This window comes from Pelobates fuscus, chromosome 3 (assembly GCF_036172605.1).
Source record: "Pelobates fuscus isolate aPelFus1 chromosome 3, aPelFus1.pri, whole genome shotgun sequence".
NCBI lineage: Eukaryota > Metazoa > Chordata > Amphibia > Anura > Pelobatidae > Pelobates > Pelobates fuscus.
Genome location: NC_086319.1, coordinates 323,424,146 through 323,444,241, shown reverse-complemented (window position 1 = coordinate 323,444,241; position 20,096 = coordinate 323,424,146). Strand labels below are relative to the sequence as shown.

Sequence of the window (20,096 nt, the reverse complement as noted above, 5' to 3'; positions counted from 1 at the left end):
TGACGTTATACATACCATAAATATAAATTAACATCTTGGCACAATGTGTATAGTTTTCATAGTATTTATTGCTCACTAGACTTCCGCATGGTGGAAATTACAAATAAATGCAGTTTTGTCCAATATTACATTTATGTGCAGTATTTTCATTTTGGATTTTACACTTTGTTGAATGGAATGCCATGATCAGCAGTATAGCTTTTATTGGTTTAGATAAGTCCCTACTGTGGTACCCATATGTGGAATTGCCATATGTAAATTAGGGAGGGAGTTGCGTTTAGTAAATAGCTACCTATTTTGGTACCCTTAAATATAACAATCCCATACAGCAATACCAAATTAGAGAGCTATCTACGAAAAAAAGCTGAAAGACCATAATCAAGAAAAGGTTTTTAAATTGTGATCTTTCACGTGTGTGTTTAGTAGACAACTACCTAAATAAAACTGGCACCTTTATGTGCCATTAAAAATATTTAAGGGTACCAAATCAGGGAGCTGTTCTGTAGATAACTCCTTAAATATGTCAACTACACGTGAATACCAAATAACGTAAGCAGCTGAAAGATCAAAATTAAGAAATTTTAATCATTTAGCAGATAACTCCCTGATGGGATTTTGAAGTTTAAGATAAGCAATTTAGAGAGCTGTTTAGTAGATAGCTCTCTAATTTGGTATCCTGAAATATGGAAACCCCAAATAAGGGGACCTGAAAGATGAAAACCAAGAATAGCCAGTTGGCTGCATGTTCACAGTTTAGGATAGTGTTTTTAATAGTTTCCTTTCAGTTAACCAGACGAGGGCCGCCCTCTCCTCTCTGGAGAACGAAGACTATTTTTATTTTCGATCATTATCGCACATCGGCTCAATGTGCTCTACCCAAATGCATTATTTGTCCAGTTCCTTAAGTTTACCAAACAACAGATCCTGTTCAGGTAAGCTATATGCTAATCCCCCTCCATCGAGTGGCCAACAGAGCATGGTGGACATTCAGTCCATAACTGATCATTTGAGGTCTTAACATTTTAAAATTATTAGGATTTATATAGCACTAACATTCTGCAGCGCTTCACAAAAATAGAAACGGCATATGAAGAAAGCCCTGTTCATATGAGCTTACAATTTATGATGATTTGAAGTAGTTGGATATAGTGTTAGGGGTCTGCCTCAGGGATACTTACCGGTGACGTGGTCTGACAGACTGTTTCACATTACCACTGCTTTAACAAGCTGACATATACACAGTGTATTATAAACTAATGTTTATGGTTTCCTTTTTTAGCATTGAAAAGGGTTTGTGAAGTTCTCCAATGCGCAAACTGAGGATAGTCACGCACCTGCAATTACTGCTCGTGTTGCAAAAGCAAATATCTGAAGTCCCACTGGGATAGGCCGTACAAGTGCCATGCGTGGCACACGTCATCGGTTGCTGACCCTTGTCCTAGATAAAGTTTTTTTTGTTTTTTTTATGAATGGGGATTGTAACGGAGCTCCCTGTACCCCGGCTGAGTACCTCCGCCAAGGACCGCTTCCTAGCTGGAACAGGGGACAAACCACAGCACCTCTGCTCACAGTCGCTGTGGCTTGACTGGGGCTTTGGAAACGCTCCTTCCTGGAGTTCAATTGGGAATTCGCTCTCAACACACCGAGGCACTGGACGACACTCAGTCCTGGAATCTCTAGTCCTTACAAAGACTTTTCCCATTGAATCCCCTGCAAGCTGGAACCGCAAACACAGGAATTAAATCTTCATTTCCTCCAATAACAGGACAACACACAGTTTTGGAGTGCAAGCTGGAATAATTTAATGGCAACCACAACTGGCCTTATGTGCATGTCCCCATGTAAGGGGCCCTCCACCCTGGTCCTGAGAGTAAACCACAGTATAAACAATTACGCAATCACATTGGCTCTCAGATCCAGGACAATCCCACACATAATAAGTAAATCCCTCCTCTGTACCTGGGAGATACTGGAGTCGTGCACTTATACTAAACTCAATTATCTCCAAACACAAAACACACATTTTTATAAAACCCCCAAAATACCTTAAAAATACATAAAACCCCTGATAGCCCTGATCTAGGTGACCAACATATCCAAAAATCACCCAAGATCAGTTCAGGGGTTCAGGAATTTCCTGGAAGTCATTTATTTGACCGACTGCAGGCATGGTCCCATGCCCAAAACAGTTCCAGAGAATCAGGGCTTGCGGTCGGTCTAGTTCGGTAGTTTGAAAACGAACAAACTACGGAACAGAATCAATAGTCTTACCCTGGAGCTTGTTCTCCTCATTCAGACGAATAATTTCACCAAACAGTGCCATTCTAAGTTGTATAGAACCAAACGCAGGAGATGATGGAAGTCCAGCGGTGTTCGGGAGTTTCTGTTTCCGATTTTAGTTCCATGAGATTCATGCCCAAACACTGAGGCCTCCACCTTGTGGTTGTCCATAGGAATTGCAGCCACCAAGACAAACAATTAGAACACTGTGGTGAGAAACGTTCCAAGTTGTTAAAAGGTGTTAACAAGCTTCAGGGTGGTCTCTGGTTCATGCGGTCGTTCGGTAACTGAACCATATTCCAGGCACCATATCCACGACATGGTACTTAGTAAAACCATTTTAGAAAGGTTTGACCTCTTACCTGTGGTCCACTGAGTGCAGTTTCAAACCTGCACTACTGACAATGGAAGGTTTAAGCACTCTGTCTGAGTTCAACTCAGCAATGAGTTTTGATCAGGTGACACACTCCGCCAATGAGCTAGTCTAGCGTTTCAGCCCTGGGAGTCAATGGAAGCTCCTATTTAGAAACGTTTTGATCTCCATCATCAGTAGTGAAGGCAAGAGTAGAACCTGGTAAGTAGTCAAATCGTTCTGCATTGCCAGGGCACCCAGCACCATAACCACGACAGCATGCTCTAGTGTTTATAGTGCTTGGAGTGGTCTCTTAAGATGGAAAACTGACTAACAATTTAACATGTTTTGTAACTTTTACATCTCGACAGACTATTGCATGTGAATCTGTTTAATTTTCAAAGGACATCCCCCTTTAAAGAAACCGTTAAAATAAGAAGGAAGTAAATCGGCATTCAATTTTATGGGCTTGCTTATTACATGTAAACTTAAATATCGGAGACATTTCAATGTGCAGCCATTGGGTTTTGAAATTGTAGAGTGCCTGATAACAAAATGTGCAGTCACTGACCAAATTATTCACTTAAAAGAGAATTTAAGACCAAGATAGCTGGAAAAAAAAATATTTAAGCTATGCTTCTGGCTACTTTGGTTTTATATTTGGAATTCACTTTGAATTTCTGATAATTCCTTAAGAGTTTAGCTCTACAGTTTAAATCTGAATAGGAATATTTATTCATTCAATATCACTTAAAAGCTGATGCCTGCATACATAATAAAAATGCAATGTCAACCATTTAATCATGAACACACATTCTGAGCCCCATCCTCACGACTGCTCCAGAGTTTAATATTTTTTTCTTAATTATTATTATTATTTTTTTTTTAAAGCATGACTTGATGGTAAAACTCAAGACAACTTCACAAAATGTGGCTAAACTTCTTAGTAATAATAGCAATGGCGAAATAAAAACATCACAATGCAAATATAGAATTTTATTTTGCTGCAATTTAATTATGAAAGGTGTAAAACAACGCATTACAAAACGGAAAACTAGGTTCATCAACTGCATATTTTTTTTTTAAATACCACTGTACATTTTAAACAATAGAAACAAAATGAAAAGTAGAGCAAATTCACAAGACTTTTCTTTTTCAAGATGGCAAAATTAATAAAGCTGAAATGCGTTAGTACTATATATCATCTTTGGGGAAGCAACTTTGCTGGTAACCGAGTTCTAGGTGTGTGTGAATATAAGACTTTCTGGCACTTCTAGGCTTAAAAGGCTATAGAAAAGTTGAATTGTAGAGGTCCTTTGCAGTATGTTAAGGCAATAGTGAATAAAAGGGAATCGATCTTCAATTTCTGTACAACAGAAATTTGTTTAAATGCTCAGGTTTTTTTTCATGTTATAGGATGACATTTAGGCACAGAAGGCATTGACTATTGATATTCATCCAGTCCTACAGCTTTATCATTGGAAACTAGATCATGGTAGCTTTAGAGCCAAAATGAGCCTAACATAAAAATCTAGAATTCTATATTTTTCTTAACAGATCAATTCGAAATAAAAAAATTAAGGCAGAAATGAAGAAAAAATGAGTGCCGGTGTACCCACTTCTATAGACCTCAAAAGTATTTAAGTGTGAGTCAGCAAATTAGATTTACAACTAAATTAAGCAACAAAAGTACTTATACTTATACTTGCTCCAATAAGAAGCGATGTACCTTTTAAAACAGCGTTAAAACAATGCTTTTTGCTAAACCAAAGCCGGACAAATATATTACCAACATTACTTAAATTTAATAGTAGGATTTCACTGTATTCTAATCTCACTGAAATGGCTTCAAAATTACTCCATGTGAGCAGAAAATGCATGGATTCCTACGGTATATTAACCCTTTCACAAAAAAAGAAAGTAATGTATTGTGGTGGGGGAAATAAAAAGGATAAATTGGATTTTACAAATCTTGCATCAGCATGGGATAATTCTGTAAACATATTAACCATTCTATAAAAAATAATCTATGAGGACACTGGATAAATGTCCTGTCTGAGAAGCAGTTTATGCAGTTAAACTAATGAGTCACACGTTGGTATAGTAAATGTTTTGACCTTAAGAGAACTCTACATTTCCGATTTGGGTTGGATCTAATATATTATGTTAATTTAGAAGGAGTCAAAATATCGCTGTGCAGCAGTCAAAACAGGAAAATGCCAAGGACAATTCGCTTGCAGAAAATAATAACTTAGCCCTATTTACCACCATACAAGGTCCCATAAATCTTCCTGACAGATTACCTAGCCCTTTCATAGACAAAAAAAAAAAAGGGAGGGCATGAGATTCAGATAACACTGCTCACCACTATGGTATTTAACTAGTTAATCTCTTTGGCTGAGAATAGTTTAACACATAACGAAGAAGTAAAAGAACTCTTAAATAACGAAGAGGTGGGTCACAGAAGTAAAGGATACAAATGAATCAATTGCTTTCTCCATTTTAAACATTATATATCTGTGGCTAAATAGAAACGTACGTTGAAAGATAAATTACTGCTATATGATATACTGAAAGTCTAATTATTTTTAATTACAATACAAAATCTCTACAATAAAACATCTTTTTTTATAAACACAATGTATAAGTACGCCAAGAAGTGCACTTTTATGGTCATAACATCTATAGAAAAGCATATATGAAGAAGGCATTTTCTAGAAACAAATAACAAGTCCCTTTTACCCAGCTGTTGACCAAAAAGTTCTAGGTCCACTTTTTTTTTTTAAAGGGGTTATGAGAAATGTCCTCTTTATAAGACACTTGATTCTGGGAATATTCAGTAAAGATATGGTAAATCTAGCCTGGGTGTATGCCACTTGCATCTCAATAACAGTTGAACACAGCTACCGTATAACCCTCCTTTTAACCATATCAAAGGAGATCTTGACAGGTGTAGATCAACAGTGACGGCTGCAGGTGGCTTTTTCCAAAATGTAGACAAGTACAATGCCAGAGAGAGCACTAGTTAACGTGGAACTGTCACTTCCCAGGATGCTAAACATTCAGTTTATTACTTATCCTATGCACATATATGCATTTTTGATGTGTGAAAAAAACAAAAAACGATCATTAAATGAAATAATAATTTTAAATTAAATAAAATGTAGTTTCCCACACCTCTTTATCCTGCTGCTAACTGTGCGTCCCCATCTTAGCTCCCTGTCAATCAGTGTCATAAGCTCTGCCCTTTGCACCCGTCAGTCAATGCAGATGAAGCAAACATAGAAGAGGAGAATTTAAACAAAGTTGCTATTTTACCTCTTTATTTGCAACGTTTTCCCCCCTCTGCCCCTTCTGAACTGAATTATAATGGCATTTACTATATTTTAAGAGAAAATGAGCATACCCATGAAAAAAAGGTTAACACAAGTTATATTTGATTTTCAATGTTTTATTCAATGGTGTAAATTCCAGAGAAGTGACAGTTCCCTTTTGCATTACAAAAGCTCTAGTGATGGTTTGATTAATTAGATTTTACGTTTGTTTGATCACCATAACTTGTTTGTCATTTGTAATTTATACCCGTTGTCCCCATTTGAAGTGCTGTGGAATAGATTATTTTTATACATTAAAAAACTTGCTATAAGCTATAATGCCACAGATAACAGCAGGTAATTTTTTTTTTATTTTTTTTTTGTGGCCAACAATAAAATTACGCACTAAAGTTAGCAGTAAAAAGAAAAATAAAATAAATAAAGTTGTCCGCTACGAATTAAAAAAAAGGTGGGAAAATATAAATATATAGAAAAAAACCCAAAACCCAACAGATTACCTATATTTTCATATTAAACACATATGGGGCATTTATTAATAATTTTTGGTAAAAACCATTACTTCTGTATAATGGCATGATTAATGTGAGTAGAAATGTGGTGTGTAAAATTGATCAGGCTCAGGGTGTGTTAGCTGCAATGCTCTAAAGCACTTTGCTTGGAAAGGATATATTTATAAAAGTCATAACTTTGGCCTAAAATGTTAAATTTCCTTTGAATTTCTGACACTGTAATTTCTAACCCTTATCACGCTGATATTAAAGCAATTTGAAGGACATATGATCCACTAACTGCTTGTATGGCAGTTTCGATTCCCAGATTGTTTTACACCTTCGACTTTCATGATGTTTTCACATATTAAAAGCTGACAAAACATCATAGGAGTTCCATTTCTCCAACATGTGCGGATCTACGTGTTGGGTTTTTATTTATTTTTTGTGTACTTACAATACACTGCTGTACTCTCTGGCATTGGAAATGGTTACATACCAAGAAGGCAAAGTAATGGACTAAAAGTTCCTTCCAAAGAAGTATCAACTGGATCATTAGTGAAGATTGGGTATTTTATTTTCACATGCCAAGTTACTTCTAATGTAAAGGGGTACAAGATGCCTTATAAGGTACCCTGACACAAAAAGGGTTACAAATTACTCTATGCCCATCATAATACATTATAGAGTAAAACGCAATAGAATGTACATGTGCACATAGAGACCTTTCTGAATTTGGTAGGCATGATCTACAGCACCACCACAAATGTCCTGAATAATAAATGAGGTCATTGTCTTATAGGCAATATTCAACATACCTGGGGACTTTCAAAAACAGCCAACATAAAAACCATTGAAATAGTGAACCTTTACTAGCCTATTTAAAAAATAATGCTAAGCTGCCACTGGTCAGTCTCTGTAACCAAGTGGTTTTAACTTCGGTCCTCAAAGAACCTTGGCTGGCCAAAGAAAGATGGAATAATTTTTAAACAAGCAAAAAATTTCACATGTAAGATAGCAAACGTTCATTCGCCATCTATTAGATTACAAAGGAATCCGGCTCAGACTGTGTGGTCCTGAGAATTTAGACAAGGTTGGAGGGAAAACCTGCATGACTGAATGGGGTCAAAGAGAGTTCCCAAGTTCCCAGGTAGGTTAACCTCAAAACACCAGATCATTTTACTGACCGTGCACTTGCTGCACAGTAATGTTAGCAAATACAGTAGGCACAAAGGGTCAAAAAGTTGCACTAGCATGGTTTAGCTTTTTGTGCCAAACTTCTGCAAATTATTTCTTCACTTCGACATAACCACCTGCTGCAAATTGTTCAGTATGGCACGACTGCAATTATCAAGAGGTTACCTAGCAAAACATTTCAAATATATTGAACTTGGCTATAGAGACAATAAAGGGCTTGAATAGCTGTGTATTTGGCGTGCATGCCAAATCCAACGAATGTTTAGATTTTTCCCAATATGACATAATGGTGTTACAAAAGCAGTGATTATGTGATGTACCCAGGTCATAGTGCAAAATCATGTCTAGAGGCAATGGCAGGTTTGATCGATAAACATCCACATCACTGCTAATAACTTTCACATTAATATTAATAGATCAACAGGTAACCAAGTGTAATTGCACTGTTAGCTGTGGTTTTCATAATGAAAACATTACAATTTGGACATATAGAACAGGTCATGGTAAGCTGTTCAAAAAAGAGCCAACAGTTAAAAAGCAATTGAGTTCTATATTAGTCTGCTAATAACATTCAACTAAACATGTTGCTACTATAACAGTTAGCTAAAGTACATGCTAGTAGTTACATTAAAAAAATAAAATGACCCCGTGCCTGCTTGCGTCTCATGCAGCATAGGACAGCATAACATTCCGAGACACATTATAATAGACAGATCTTGGAAAATCGCTGTTGCCAGATTTAGAACCATCCAAGGCATACATTGTTTAGCACAATGTAAATATAAAATAAGCAGGGTGAATCAGGAGTCCTTTTAATAGTCCAGGAATTTAAAAGTTAGACTGTCAAAGGATCAGTTGCCCCAAGTAGCTATAATTAGCAGGAGCTAGTTTTTACAATGTTCTCCATACCCATTTACACGAAGCAAGACATAGTTACCCTTCTAGCTCTCTGCATGCTCTTGAACAGCAAATCCCATGCAGCTGGAGTACAGGACTTATTATTGCTGCATTAAATGATCAATGATTATCTTCAAATAGTGCAAGCAAAAAGTTACATCTGGCCAGTAAAACAGGCTGGGCAATTTTTGCAAGGGACACACACACAAATAAATGTGTGTATGTATATATATATATATATATATATATATATATATATATATATATATATATATATATATATATATATATATATATATATATATATATATATATATATATATATACACATACACGCACAGACACATACATACACGCACAGGCATTAAATTAAATCTGAGGAAAGTCTCTACTACTAAGGCACAGGCTTTTCTTTGCACAGGTATTGGCTTACTGTATTTAAATTTGGTAATTTGGTATGCTTTAACACCACATCTTAAGAAAGGTTGGTGACAATCCATGGGAAATTGATTTTTTTATGCCTTGTTATTGAAATATTCATTAGCACTCATTGAGGTCAGTGGTTTCAGTCTGTATAGCAAATCTTCATTGTGTATTAATGATAGTCAATATTTCTACCATTGGAAACTCAAATATATGCATAATATGGTTTCCCAAGGAGTTGCAGGTCTGTATAAACATTAAAAAATTAAGGCAATTCCATATTACCATTTTAAAAAGGTAAAAGATTTCAGCTGCTATTTCAAGAGCATCTGGTTTAGTTTTTAATGCAATTTCTAGTTAAGATGATATCCAACTGTCAAATCATTCCAAATATCAGGAACTCTGACTTGTCTGTATCCAAAGAACCTGTAGATAGGTTTGAATCTAGTGAACGAGGCTGGTAAACTGCATGACGTGTCCTTTTTGTCTGGAGCATATTTATTTCGCTTCTTGAAGAAGTGGTGAAGCAGTCTGTACTCTGCATAAAGTCTGAATCACAGCTTGTCTGAACGAAAACTGTCCTCTATGGAAGGATCAGTAAGAACCATATCTGGGTCACTTAACATGCTCAGCCCATCCAAGCTCAGAGGTCCAATTTTCAGATCATCATCCAATGGAAATGCATTATCAGCATCAAAACCCATCTCAGACACTCCAGCCACTGCATTGCTAATATCTCTTGATAAACTACTGCTTGAGTCATCTAAAAAAAAAGAAAGCATAAATAAAATAAAAAAACATTACTTTTAGGATTTATGCTTTATAATTTATATATAAAGCCAAAGCTCTACCCATTTAGGTATGCTTATAATAAATGTCTTGCTTTCAAATAAACTGTATCTGCTTCATCTTATTGCAGTGATTATAGTGTCGGATGCCCCCTGGCTCCATCATACCATTTAGCGTTGAACCGTTTTTTTTATGTTTTAATGCTAAATGAGAGTCCCCAGAAGCCCAACCCACCTCTGTGATGTTTGGGCTAATTAGGAAGCTTTACATGTCTCTGACTGGAGTGTCAGTTGACTACTTTTTTAAGCCTATCACACAGCTGTTCGTTTCTTGTATGAATGGTTATAACTAGGGAAGTTTGCAATCTCTGCATTGCTCATACTTTTAGGAGGGATGAGGCGGGCTGGGCTGTCGTTGGCCAAAACTCGATTTAGTGTTTAACTGCTTAAAAATGGTTTAATATTTAAAATAAGCCAGAAGACTCCAGGCACTAGAACCACATCAATTAGATTAAATTGTTATAGAAATAAAAATAGAGAAAACTACCTCAATAAAGAGATAGAAAGTGTTTCTTTACAGTGCCCAAAATGTAAAAGCTGCTCAACACTAAAAGTGGAATACCCCTTACCCACAATAAAAAACAAATATACAGAAATAAGGTATACAAATTATACCAAACAAGTGGAGCGCTCTAAACAGTAGAGGGGTTTACTCACCCCTTTGGTACAGTGACAGTCTTGAAAAACTTGAATGTACATATAAAAGGAAACAAGAGAAACAAAAATATAGTGCAGATGTTCCAAAATGGATAATTGGTAGTAAGTAATGACTGAAACCACTCACATGGACAGGAGCCTATATGGTATTGGCTCCGTAAAAGGATCCTTTATGCTTTTAGGGCAGCAACACACCCCTTTATCCCAGGTAGTGTCCCTCCAGGAGTATACAACGAGAAGAAAAGCAGAAAAACAACTGTGTAGAATTGCACATACTATAATGGTATTTTGAAATATAAATAGTTGTGCTCACCTTCTGCAGAGCCCTGAAATCCCGGCTCTGAGGTTGATAAACAATGTGCTACTTTAGAGGGGGAATAGCACTCTCCCCAATGGAGTTCCTGATGGCTATAAAGGACTTTGGACTAAAGTATAAAATAGTAAATAACATTTATTGTTAATACATTAAAAACAAAATAAATGGGTACTTAGAAAGTAAAAAGATCCAATAAAAGTCCAATAAAAAGTCCAGAATAATCAGCTAAACGCGTTTCACTCTATGAGCTTCCTCAGTAGCTGCATGATAGCCTCAGGAATCCTTCTTTTTAAATGTTTGAAAGTCCTTGTGGATCCTCCTCTTGAAGTCACATGGTGTGGAATTAATCACAAATTGGAAAACAGGTTACGCTCTACATTATATGTTACAAGAGAAAACATCTGTGGTTGAGAATTTCCATTTGTTGACAAAATTGTCAATCATCAGTGATGTTTAGTTACGTAATGTTCATTGGTAGTGACATAATTTTAAATATCCAATGGTGTGAATGGTTGGCGGAAGTGACATCACTGAGTGATATTGCCAACCATCTCCATCCTCCATTTTAAATGGTAACATGATTTTATATATCCAATGGTGTGAATGGTTGGCGGAAGTGACATCACTAAGTGATATTGCCAACCATCTCCATCCTCCATTTTAAATGGTAACATGATTTTGTATATCCAATGGTGTGAATGGTTGGCGGAAGTGACATCACTAAGTGATATTGCCAACCATCTCCATCCTCCATTTTAAATGGTAAAAAAAAAAAAAAAAAAAAAAATACAATGGTGTGAATGGTTGGCGGAAGTGACATCACTGAGTGATATTGCCAACCATCTCCATCCTCCATTTTAAATGGTAACATGATTTTATATATCCAATGGTGTGAATGGTTGGCGGAAGTGACATCACTAAGTGATATTGCCAACCATCTCCATCCTCCATTTTAAATGGTAACATGATTTTATATATCCAATGGTGTGAATGGTTGGCGGAAGTGACATCACTGAGTGATATTTCCAACCATCTCCATCCTCCATTTTAAAAGGTAACGATTTTATATATCCAATGGTGTGAATGGTTGGCGGAAGTGACATCACTAAGTGATATTGCCAACCATCTCCATCCTCCATTTTAAATGGTAACATGATTTTATATATCAAATTATGTGAATGGTTGGCGGAAGTGACATCACTAAATAATATTGCCAACCATCTCCATCCTCCATTTTAAATGGTAACATAATTTTAAATATCCAATGGTGTAAATGGTTGGCGGAAGTGACATCGCTAAGTGATATTGCCAACCATCTCCATCCTCCATTTTAAATGGTAAAAAAAAAAAAAAAATAAAAAAAAAAAAATACAATGGTGTGAATGGTTGGCGGAAGTGACATCACTAAGTGATATTGCCAACCATCTCCATCCTCCATTTTAAATGGTAACATGATTTTATATATCCAATGGTGTGAATGGTTGGCGGAAGTGACATCACTGAGTGATATTTCCAACCATCTCCATCCTCCATTTTAAAAGGTAACATGATTTTATATATCCAATGGTGTGGATGGTTGGCGGAAGTGACATCACTAAGTGATATTGCCAACCATCTCCATCCTCCATTTTAAATGGTAACATGATTTTATATATCAAATGATGTGAATGGTTGGCGGAAGTGACATCACTAAATAATATTGCCAACCATCTCCATCCTCCATTTTAAATGGTAACATAATTTTAAATATCCAATGGTGTAAATGGTTGGCGGAAGTGACATCACTAAGTGATATTGCCAACCATCTCCATCCTCCATTTTAAATGGTAAAAAAAAAAAAAAAAAAAATACAATGGTGTGAATGGTTGGCGGAAGTGACATCACTAAGTGATATTGCCAACCATCTCCATCCTCCATTTTAAATGGTAACATGATTTTATATATCCAATGGTGTGAATGGTTGGCGGAAGTGACATCACTGAGTGATATTTCCAACCATCTCCATCCTCCATTTTAAAAGGTAACATGATTTTATATATCCAATGGTGTGGATGGTTGGCGGAAGTGACATCACTAAGTGATATTGCCAACCATCTCCATCCTCCATTTTAAATGGTAACATGATTTTATATATCAAATGATGTGAATGGTTGGCGGAAGTGACATCACTAAATAATATTGCCAACCATCTCCATCCTCCATTTTAAATGGTAACATAATTTTAAATATCCAATGGTGTAAATGGTTGGCGGAAGTGACATCACTAAGTGATATTGCCAACCATCTCCATCCTCCATTTTAAAATTGTTTCCTAGTAACCGCAGACGTTAGTTCCCTCTACACCATTATTGAACATGATAGAGGTTGCACTGCCACGAGACATTTTTTAGAGCAATCTAACGATTTCTCAATTGATCAAATTAATTTTATTATGGAAGGGATCCTTCTAATTTTGACAAGCAATTATTTTTGGTACGATGGCAACTTTTATCTCCAGGCATGTGGAACGGCGATGGGAACGAGATTCGCGCCTAGCTATGCCAATTTATTTATGGCATACTGGGAGCTCCAGTTTGTCCATTATGGGGCCGGCTGGGCAGCGGGTCTCGTTACCTATCGCCGTTATATAGATGATCTATTCTTTATTTGGGAAGGCACGGAGGAATCTTTAACTAGTTTTATAAATTCACTTAACTCCAATAATTGGGGTATCATTTTATCCACAGATATTAGTAAACTTAAAGTAAATTTTTTGGATCTTAATATTTATGTAGAAGACAATAAGATAAAAACAAGCACCCATTTTAAACGGGTAGATGTTAATAGTTTTATTTACACCACAAGCTGTCATTTTACACCCTGGTTAAAGGGAATCCCTAAATCACAATTTATTAGAATTAAAAGAAATTGCACTGAGGAAGTAGAATTCATTAAACAGGCACAAAAATTGGAAAATAATTTCCTTGAAAAAGGTTATAAACAAGATGTTTTGTCAAATGCACTTAACGAAGTATCAATAATAAAAAGAGATAACTTATTGAAGAATACAAAAAAGAATAAGATAGAATCTAATGCCACAATACCAATTATTTGTAATTATAGCCATGGAAATGATCAATTCAGAAGAATAATTACCGTATATACTCGAGTATAAGACGAGTTTTTTGGCACATATTTTTGTGCTCAAAAAGCCCCCTCGTCTTATACTCGAGTCTAGGTCTGTATTATGGCAACTTACATTGCCATAATACAGACCATGACATGTTGGGGGCCGGAGAAGCTGTTACTTACCTTTACAGCAGCTCCGGTCAGCTCCCAGCACGTCCGCGCGGCTCCTCTGCAAAGCTCCCAGTGTAAATCTCGCGAGACACGCGGGCCGCGAGATTTACACTGGGAGCAGACCGCGAGATTTCCACCGGCAGTAAGTGCCCTTCCCCTGCACAGCCTCCCCTCCCCCCGGACAGCCCCCCCGCCCCCCGGACAGCCCCCCCACCCCCGGACAGCCCCCCTCCCACCGGACAGCCCCCCCTCCCTGGCCAAGTATGAAGTAGGGAGGGGGGAACAACAACAAAAAAAAAACACTGTAAAATATTTAATTATAAAAATAAATAAACAAATAAATGCCCAGATTGATGGGAGTCTGACTCCCTTTTCTAACTCCCTGTAGTTAATGCAGAGTGTGTGTGTATATAATGCACACACTCTGCATTAAATACAGGGAGACAGAAAAGGGAGTCAGACTCCCATCAATCTGAGTCACCCTCTTGCACATAAAATTCAAATGTGTGTATATAATGTAGAGTGTGTGCATTATATACACACACTCTGCATTTTAGGTGCAAGAGGGTGACTCAGATTGATGGGAGTCTGACTCCCTTTTCTGACTCCCTGTATTTAATGCAGAGTGTGTGCATTATATACACACACACTCTGTATATAATGCAGAGTGTGTGTGTGTGTGTGTGTATATATAATGCACACACTGCATTATATACAGGGAGTCAGAAATTGGAGTCAGACTCCCATCAACCTGAGTCACCCTTTTGCACCTAAAAGGTAGGCAACAGGAGGGTGACTTAAATATTATCTACGGTATATTTAATATTAAGTGTGTGTGTGTGTGTGTGAGTGTGTGTGTGTTTGTATGTATGTGTCTGTCTGTCTGTAATATGTATGTGTGCCTGTCTGTTTGTATGTGTGCCTTTGTATGTATGGCTTGTGTGTGTCTGACTGTGTCGATCTGTCTGTATGTGTCTTTGTATGTGTGTGTGTGTCTGTATGTGTGTGTCTGTATGTGTGTGTCTTTGTATGTGTGCCTGTATGTGTGTGTCTTTGTATGTGTACCTGTATGTGTGTGTGCCTGTATGTATGTGTCTTTGTATGTGTGTGTGTCTCTGTATGTGTGTGTGTTATTGTCTGTCGGGGGGGTAAGAAGGAGGGACGGAGGGGCCACTGGTCCCACTTACCGGTTCTCCGGTGCAGTGTGGGTGTTCTCCAGTGTCTCCCACTCATCCTCTACAGCCTCTGTGGGTGGTCCAATGACTGTTGATATCACCGCTCTTCTTTTCTCCTGCACGCCGGCCGTAACGCAGCGCATGCAGTAACACTGCGTGTATAGTATGAGCCCCAACACAGGCTGCTCTATGCAAACTTAGTTGGCATTCTTTTTCAAAGTCTTTTTTTTTATCCTGTTAAGAATGGATCCCAGTACTTCTAATCCCGGACCAAAACAAAAACGCAGGTCATACGAAGCTGGTTTCAAGCTCAAGGTTGTGTCAAGAGCAGAAGAAAGCAATAACAGTATTGCAAGTAGGGAATTTTGTGTTGGCGAAAAACAAGTGAGGGAGTGGCGGAAAATGAAAGCTGACTTGGAAAAGATTCCAAAGGCAAAAAAAGCTCGACGTGGTTTAACGACTTCATATGGGGCTCTAGAGACTGAATTGAATAAATGGGTTATGGAGTGTCGTCAAAATGGTTACTGCGTAACACGCATGGGAATTCGCTTACGTGCCCTTCAAATGGCTAAAGATGAAAAATTAAAAGCACCAGGCATTGAAAATTTTGTTGCATCAGCAGGATGGTGTACCCGCTTCATGACTAGGTTTGCCCTATGTTTGCGGCAAAGAACAAAGATTTCCCAGAAGTTGCCAAAAGACCTTGATGAAAAAGTGATGTCATTCCATTCATTCATCATAAAACAAAGAAGGATCCATAACTATGACCTGGGAGATATTGGGAATATGGATGAAACACCTATGACCTTTGATCTTCCAAGCAACAGAACTGTGGCAAGTTTGGGAGAAAAAACTATTTTACTCAGAACCACAGGAAATGAAAAAAACCATTTCACAGTTGTTCTGTCATGTTTGGCTAATGGAACTAAGCTACGGCCTGTCATTATTTTTAAAAGAAAGACCTTGCCTAAAAAGGTCAAATTCCCACCACGAATTACAGTGCGCGCACATGTTAAAGGCTGGATGGATGAAGACGGAACAAAAAAATGGCTGGAAGAAATTTGGAACGGACGACCAGGAGCAGCCTTAAAGAAAAAACCATCATTGCTAGTTTGGGATATGTTCAGAGCCCACACATCTGATGACATAAAAAAATTGGCAAAGTCATCTCAAGTTACTTTGGCCGTTATTCCAGGTGGGCTTACATCTGTATTGCAGCCCCTAGATGTGTGTTTAAATAAACCTTTCAAAGACCGTGTGCGAAAGAGGTGGCATGAATGGATGTCATCTGGTCAACCCCGACTGACAAAAGTTGGAAATCTGATGAAGCCCGACATAGAATTGATAGCAACATGGGTTCGTGATGCATGGGAAGAGATTCCAGAGGACATGGTGCAACGCGCCTTCAAGAAATGTGGCATTAGTAATGCTATGGATGGCAGTGAAGACAGCGCTTTGTATGAGGACAGCAGTGATGGTGATGACTGCGAACTCAGTGATGATGACAATGTCTACGCTGATAACCTCACACCAGCTACAGTTGAAGCTCTGTTTGGACATACAGATGATGAGGAATCCAGTTTTGAAGGATTTTAACTCTTTTAGCTGTTTTAGCTTTAGTTGGTTTTTGTACTGTTAAAGTTATTGTTGATACCATATTGTTTTTCTTTGAAATAAATATTCAAAAACCTTTAACCTACTGATGCCTCAATTATTGTAATTTTATTGGTATCTATTTTTATTTTTGAAATTTACCAGTAGCTGCTGCATTTCCCACCCTAGTCTTATACTCGAGTCAATCATTTTTCCCAGTTTTTTGGGGTAAAATTAGGGGCCTCGGCTTATATTCGGATCGGCTTATACTCGAGTATATACGGTAATAAGCATTGGCCAATTCTAAGGGAAGACCCTGCTCTAACCGTCATTCTGTCAGAAAAACCTAAACTAACCTTTAGAGGAGCTCCCAATATGAAAAAATTACTAGTGAGAAATCACATTCGAAAAGATTGTAATATAAAACCGATTGACTGTAGAAAAGGTTTCTTTGGATGTGGTATATGCCTAGCATGTAAGAATACTGGAAATAAGAAAAGACACATAGAAAATTTCAATAATGCAAAAAACAATGAGGAGTTCCACATAAAAAGTTTAATTACTTGTTACTCTAAAAATGTCATTTATATGTTGGAATGTCCATGCGGCCTAAAATATGTAGGCCGCACGAAACGTAACTTACATACAAGGGTAGAGGAACATGTTAGGAACATCAAGAAAGGATATGAGGGACATAGTATTTCTAACCATTTCAAGATCTCCCATAAAAGTAATCCTAAGGGACTGTCTTTTATAGGTATTTATAAAGTTTTAGGAAATTGGAGGGGGGGGGGATTCCAACCAAATTTTAGGCCAACAGGAAATGAGATGGATGTTCAACCTTGGTACTCTACAACCCAATGGTTTGAACATTGATTTCGAATTATGCCATTTTCTTTAAATCTATACCAAAGTGTAATTTCACATCATTAAATTAGGTCACCATTTAAAATGGAGGATGGAGATGGTTGGCAATATCACTTAGTGATGTCACTTCCGCCAACCATTTACACCATTGGATATTTAAAATTATGTTACCATTTAAAATGGAGGATGGAGATGGTTGGCAATATTATTTAGTGATGTCACTTCCGCCAACCATTCACATCATTTGATATATAAAATCATGTTACCATTTAAAATGGAGGATGGAGATGGTTGGCAATATCACTTAGTGATGTCACTTCCGCCAACCATTCACACCATTGTATTTTTTTTTTTTTTTTTTACCATTTAAAATGGAGGATGGAGATGGTTGGCAATATCACTTAGTGATGTCACTTCCGCCAACCATTCACACCATTGGATATACAAAATCATGTTACCATTTAAAATGGAGGATGGAGATGGTTGGCAATATCACTTAGTGATGTCACTTCCGCCAACCATTCACACCATTGGATATATAAAATCATGTTACCATTTAAAATGGAGGATGGAGATGGTTGGCAATATCACTTAGTGATGTCACTTCCGCCAACCATTCACACCATTGGATATTTAAAATTATGTCACTACCAATGAACATTACGTAACTAAACATCACTGATGATTGACAATTTTGTCAACAAATGGAAATTCTCAACCACAGATGTTTTCTCTTGTAACATATAATGTAGAGCGTAACCTGTTTTCCAATTTGTGATTAATTCCACACCATGTGACTTCAAGAGGAGGATCCACAAGGACTTTCAAACATTTAAAAAGAAGGATTCCTGAGGCTATCATGCAGCTACTGAGGAAGCTCATAGAGTGAAACGCGTTTAGCTGATTATTCTGGACTTTTTATTGGACTTTTATTGGATCTTTTTACTTTCTAAGTACCCATTTATTTTGTTTTTAATGTATTAACAATAAATGTTATTTACTATTTTATACTTTAGTCCAAAGTCCTTTATAGCCATCAGGAACTCCATTGGGGAGAGTGCTATTCCCCCTCTAAAGTAGCACATTGTTTATCAACCTCAGAGCCGGGATTTCAGGGCTCTGCAGAAGGTGAGCACAACTATTTATATTTCAAAATACCATTATAGTATGTGCAATTCTACACAGTTGTTTTTCTGCTTTTCTTCTCGTTGTATACTCCTGGAGGGACACTACCTGGGATAAAGGGGTGTGTTGCTGCCCTAAAAGCATAAAGGATCCTTTTACGGAGCCAATACCATATAGGCTCCTGTCCATGTGAGTGGTTTCAGTCATTACTTACTACCAATTATCCATTTTGGAACATCTGCACTATATTTTTGTTTCTCTTGTTTCCTTTTATATGTACATTCAAGTTTTTCAAGACTGTCACTGTACCAAAGGGGTGAGTAAACCCCTCTACTGTTTAGAGCGCTCCACTTGTTTGGTATAATTTGTATACCTTATTTCTGTAAATTGTTATAGAGCCTAGTGTCTTCTTTAGGAGTCTTAGAAAATGCCTTGTGTGGAGTTACATGATGCCGTACTGAGCTTGAGAATTCTGTGAGTGGAATTGATAACATGAACCTGCACTGTATATCCACCCAAAATGCAATGTGCACAGTCAGTATTATGTATGAATATCATGTCAGGCTGAGTAGTCTCTGCTTATGAGTCATCACTTAACTAGCATTAGAATGATGAAAGAAGGTTGTCTGTGATAATCAGGTAAAGTATTAAAGTGGCTAAAATGTTTACATGTGTGCAATCAACGTCCATTTTCACGTGTTGTTAATTTGTTGCAATGTGATTTTTCTTCTCAAATCAGATGTGCAGTTTCTGACTGTATATGCATGGTTTATGCAGTAATCTGACAGTTTGTGTAGTAAACATAAACGTGTGTTTTTACTGCTGGTAAACTCTATGCATAACTCAAACAATATTTAAATTTTAAGAACCATGAAATAAAGCACTACAGCAGAAAACTAACTAAACATTTTGCTAACGAAAAGAAAAGAAATCTAAAAATAATCTGGAAAAACACATTAACACCTTCCTATGAAACACTAATTTCTTCTTCCTCATGGGTCCAGACTGGATGTATTTTTGAGCATGATTTTAATCAAAATACACTCCCATCTTCTTTAGTTCACTGAGTAACTGCACAAGGGTCCCCTCATATTATATTGCACTACAAGGTCAGAACTATCGCGGTCACAGGGGTCGCAGCTGCGATCGGGCTCGTCACTGTGGGGGGCCTGGCTGCCCAGCAGACCCCTGCGATCACGGTGCCTGCCGGCTTTAACACCTGTGGCCGTAATGAAGGGGTCCATCAGGTGGCCCATGCTGCTAG

At 37.4% G+C, this 20,096-nt stretch overlaps 1 protein-coding gene across 2 annotated transcripts in view; it reads right to left on the bottom strand.

The window, feature by feature from the left end:
* Positions 1-8,882: 8,882 nt before the first annotated feature.
* The window catches only part of CRTC3 (CREB regulated transcription coactivator 3), a 133,348-nt gene continuing 122,134 nt past the window's right edge, over positions 8,883-20,096 (bottom strand). For both annotated transcript variants that reach the window (XM_063448968.1, XM_063448969.1), the window contains one exon: positions 8,883-9,735. In XM_063448968.1, the coding sequence (XP_063305038.1) occupies positions 9,527-9,735 (209 nt within the window). In that variant the 3' untranslated portion in view covers positions 8,883-9,526. The remainder of the gene's footprint in view (positions 9,736-20,096) is intronic.